Here is a 5000-nt window from a genome sequence, read left to right on the forward strand (position 1 = left end):
ACACATATGCTCATCCCCTCTCCCTGCATCCGCACATACCCACATACCCACTCACTGACACGCACTCATCCTCTCCCCTCCACCACACACACACATCACACACTTACTCACACAAACACACACACATACACACACAAACTCACACGGGCCACGAGGGAGCAAGAATCAGGGGCTGATAGATAAGAAACCATATACAGAGGAAGCTGCTGATCGTGTGAGCTGTACAATGAAATCAAAGGTCACATTTATATCAAATGCTGCATTTATAGTTGCGCATCGCTATCTACCCCACAGCCCATCTATATATTTATATGATGCAGTCTTGGTTATCTCTTCTCTCTCTCTCTCCCTCCATCTCTTTCTCTCTTCTCTCTTTCTCCCCCTTTAATGTACTTTCTCTCCTGCCATCCTTCTCTCTCTTGACACTCTGTCTTGCTCTCTATCTCTCTGTCTTGCTCTCTGTCTGTCTATCTGTCTGTCTGTCTGTGAAGTGTGTCTCCCATGTCCCTGTGATTTGATATGACCGTGTGGCTTAATGTGATTGGAGAGGCCATCGGTCTTGTGGCGGGGTCGTTTAGACCGCCTGTGGACAGAGAGATGCTCCCCGGGCCGGCAGCCAAAGGAAGACTCTGCTTTCTGCTTACCTGGCCTCTCCACCGAATTGAATGCAAATGACCAGCAGTTGGCTGTGCATTGCAATGACATTGAATCAATAAATGAATAAATGAATCGGTGAGACCTTGAGGCTGCTGAAGGTGCCAGGCAGGCCGCACCGGCGCTTCGCGTTTCGCGTCGCGTCGGCGAGATGGATGAAACGCAGCGCTGGGGCTTTTTTTTTTTTTTTTTTTTTGCTCTCTCTCCCCGCTGATTGATCGCAGCGAGTCTTTCCATCGGTTTCATAAGCGGCGGTAGCAGCGCAACACATCTCCCACCGGGGCCGGCTTTATCTGTCCCGAACACGCACGGGGGAGACACCACGAGACAACTTTCACACAAGACGAGATAAGAAAACACAGCCTGCAGGCTACACACGCGCGCGCCCGGTTATAAATATAGCCGCGAGACTGCAAGGTTACATAGACCATTGTGTAACATGACTGAAATGTATAATGGGGTATTATCATAAAGTCTGATACCCCTGGAGGCAGATTAAACATTTAGACTTTAATCCGGGACTACAGCAATCACACACTTTGATGGGAAGGGGAACATCGCCTGCCTAGACACGCACAACAGTTTCTCAGGGATGTTGTTCCTCATGCGTACTGATGTGGGAGAACGTGAGAACCGAGTTGTTTGTGCTTACAGAGAGCAAACGTGGGAACAGAAGTGTGTGTGTGTTTGTGTGTGTGTGTGTGTGTGTGTGTGTGTGTGTGTGTGTGTGTGTGTGTGTGTGTGTGTGTGTGTGTACAGATGAACACAGAGAGACCTCTGAGAGACCATGAGAGCAGAGTTGTTTGCACAGTAAAACTTATAAGGTGATGATGTCTCATGACCTTAAACAAGTCCAGAAAAGAGAGACTGATGTCTCAACATCTGATCACACCCTAACCCAGAGAACAACCCTGTGGCATTCTGAGAAACCGACCACCCCAGCACACACACACACACACACACACACACACACACACACTACTCACAGAACAGCCAGGGCCTCTAGTCTTATCATATGGATGTCACCTAATCCAAGCATAACCTTAATCCTTACTGTTCATATGTAGCTACAAGACATGTGTTTTTGAATAGATGGGGGATAGGGTTTTTGTTCATCAAAACAGAATCTCATACAGAAGGCAGAAACAGTGACATTTGTTCAGTAAGTATTTTTGTCTGATTTTGCAGACATAGAGGAAGAGGTAAGTGTTTTCCCCTCACGCACAGAGGGAGGCGTTCAGCTAATTCGTTTCCACTTTTCTTCTCTTCCTTGTGATTTGTCGTCTCATCTGTTCGGCTGTGCTCCTGGAAACGCTTCGGGGCGAGTCAGCACCAGCAAGCGCAGTAGCCTACAGGGCGCTTGTGTTTGTTACTAATGGTCTGAGAACAGCCTTTCGATTGAAAACTCAGAGGTCCAGAGCGCTCTTAATTCTCACGGCTGAAGTCTTTATTCTGGCTGCTCTGACACCTCCGAGAGAAAGGCCTCATCTGAGCGAACAAGCTCTCGTTTAAAGAGAGGTTAATTTCTGTTTGTCCTCCTCCGGGGTGGAGTGCTGTTTTCTCTCTCCCAATCTGGAGCCGTGTGTCGGGACACAAAAGAGGAGTCCGGGACTCGATTGTGTGGTCCACACTTCAGCAGACACAAAATCAATGGGCCATCAAAGCATTGCAGGGAGGGGGCTGGGCCCCCCACCAACCCATCCAGGGAACCTCCTCCCCCCCCCCCCCCCACACACACACACAAACACAAACACTTATAGAGTACAATCACAGTTCATCTTCATCATCCTCATCATTGTTATCATCGCCATTATCTTCCCCACTTCTGCCAATATCATCATTGTGTTTGTCATAATCATCATCTCTGCTCTCAGCTTCATCAGGACCATCATCCTCATTATCATCATTATCATCATCATCTTCTTTTCATTTTCTTCATCACCATTCCAGTATCCCTCCTCCTCCTCCTCTGTCCATATCCACTTATTCCTCATCTGTAGTTTTGTGTGTAGAATAGATGACTGTGAACCTTGCCTCAGGCTTAACGTTTCTTTCTTGTAATGCCTCCAGGACAGATGCAGTAATTCAATCAGGATTTATTTGCATCATAAGACATTGCCAAGTATCCAAGACAAGCTATGACTGCTCATACTTATTCCTGGCGAAGCGCTCACGTTGTCAGGAGAAGGTGAGGAGGTCATGGTACCTCATGAGAAGCTACAGTATATGCATTGCCTTTAGGGACCGTCTGAACTGTTTCAAATAGTTTCTCTCCGCACAGTCTTGTGAACAATTCGCTTTCAGCTTATATAACTTGTCTGTTGAGTGCAGTTACAATTTGCAGGAATTCAACTATTTATTTTGCCAGATTTTAACACATTAACGATTAAATGCTGCTTCAGTGCACTGCACAGGAGGTGAAAAAATATTCGGGATACTCTTTCAGATCTAGGAAATTCAAACGTTCGCTTAAATGTCCCGACAAGTAATTGCTCTTCAAACAAGTTACTTGCCAATTAAACGATCACAACCTAGATTTGAAAAGCATGTCTAAGCATCGGTGACCATGCTGAGATGAAGATAAGACTACGGAGATGGTCTTTTCTCGGTGGCAGGCTGATGACGCAGATTGAAACACGGCCTCTTTAAGACTCCCGTGTGGACGCAGAGCGCCTTGCAGGAGAGGACAGGGGGGTGCGCTGTCCAGTGCTGCGTATGGTCGAGAGTTGGAGAGGACTGGTTTCACTGACACACACACATACACACACACGCAAACGCACACACATTATAGACTCCAGGAGCGTGGAGACGCGGCTCAGTACGCTACGATAAGAATCACCCGTCTGACTCCCTCCTACACCACATAACCAGGGAATAAGGATGCTTGGCCACGTTCCTGACATTTGGAGTTGAATTGAAGAGGAAATAACGAATAGATTCGTTCTGCAGTGGTTTCAGGATGCGGGCAAAGTCCTGACAAGAGTTCTTTTGCGGGATGTTGGACATTCAAGTCCCAAGCCTGATAACATGAAGGACTGTTCTCCCCGTGAGAATTGTTTTTAAGATGTGTCCTGGTTTTACGAGAAACTGCAGGGTCTGGAAGAGTTTTTAAATTCCGCGGGGATATATATATATTTTTATCGTTTGAGGAATTCTATCTGAGGACCTTTGAGTTCGTATTGTTTATTTTCTTTCACTCTCACCCTCTAAATATATTTAGAGTCGCTACATTTGCGGTGGAGACGAACACTTGCACCGGCTATTTGGTGCGTTATTTCTCGTATCGGAAAAGTTCCCCCGAAGCCTTCACCGCCATGGATCTCCGGATCGCCGTTATTTTGCCGCTGGTTCTGCCCCTTGTCAGCATTACCTCAGGTAAGACAAACGAGGTCCTGTTGAATCATCCGATTACTGGCAGCCCAGTTCAGTTATCTTGATGTAACATGAGTTATAGGCGTGTGACATGTTGACGCATATGTGAAATATGGGAAAGTCGACTGTTTAAATAAGGTTAATCAGCTTTAACAGTTTATAATGAGTCGTTTAAACCATCGCCGTATTTTAGCCCCATCAGCCCTCGTCTTTGTCACCCTCCAGCACTCGCATAATCAGACAATATTCACATTACTTAACATGGAAACTGATATAGAGCTTTAAGTTTGTATAACATAATTTATTGTGTTCTGTTCACTTGTTGAATCTTCTCAGTCAGCATCCAACTAAACAAACGTGCTATTAAACATGTTGTAAACAAGTTCAATTTCCGGTCTGAACGACTCCTACAGAGAGAGGGATGAGTGGAAATTAAGGTAGTTGTTATGAATATCACGGACACGATCATTTGAAAAGAATGAGGTTACTTATCTAAAGATTTTTTGCTCGGCTCCTGTGGTGACACCAGTAGTCTTTTGTGTGGAGCTGTTCAACTGGGGGCCAGCTTCATTATAATCAGTGAGCGCATATGGGCTGTGATTTGCAGCAGTCTCAGTTCATTCAACCCATTGTGTGATATTAATCATGGTTTAAACAGCCATTATGTGGCTTCCCCGAGTGTCTGCCTGTGAGACCATAGAGAGCAGCATGCGTTAGAGAACAGAGTAGTTAGACCAAAATGACCAGCTTGAGTTAGGGACCAGAGAGACCAGTATAAGTGAGAGGCCAGCCTAGACACACACGCGTGTGTGCATACATACGCACACACACACACACACAGACACACACACACGCACACACACGCACACACACACACGCACACACACACGCACACACACACACACACACACACACACACACACACACACACACACACACACACTCAAACAAGCACACATTCACACATTCGCACA

At 46.1% G+C, this 5000-nt stretch overlaps 1 protein-coding gene across 1 annotated transcript in view; it reads left to right on the forward strand.

Annotated features, from left to right (window-relative positions):
* The first annotated feature begins 3874 nt into the window (after positions 1–3874).
* LOC134066567 (roundabout homolog 2-like) overlaps positions 3875–5000 on the forward strand; it is a 77353-nt gene continuing 76227 nt past the window's right edge. Inside the window, exon 1 of the mRNA XM_062521932.1 lies at positions 3875–4029. Coding sequence (XP_062377916.1) covers positions 3969–4029 — 61 coding nt within the window. The 5' untranslated portion in view covers positions 3875–3968. The remainder of the gene's footprint in view (positions 4030–5000) is intronic.

This window comes from Sardina pilchardus, chromosome 19 (genome assembly GCF_963854185.1).
Source record: "Sardina pilchardus chromosome 19, fSarPil1.1, whole genome shotgun sequence".
Classification (NCBI taxonomy): Eukaryota; Metazoa; Chordata; class Actinopteri; order Clupeiformes; family Clupeidae; genus Sardina; species Sardina pilchardus.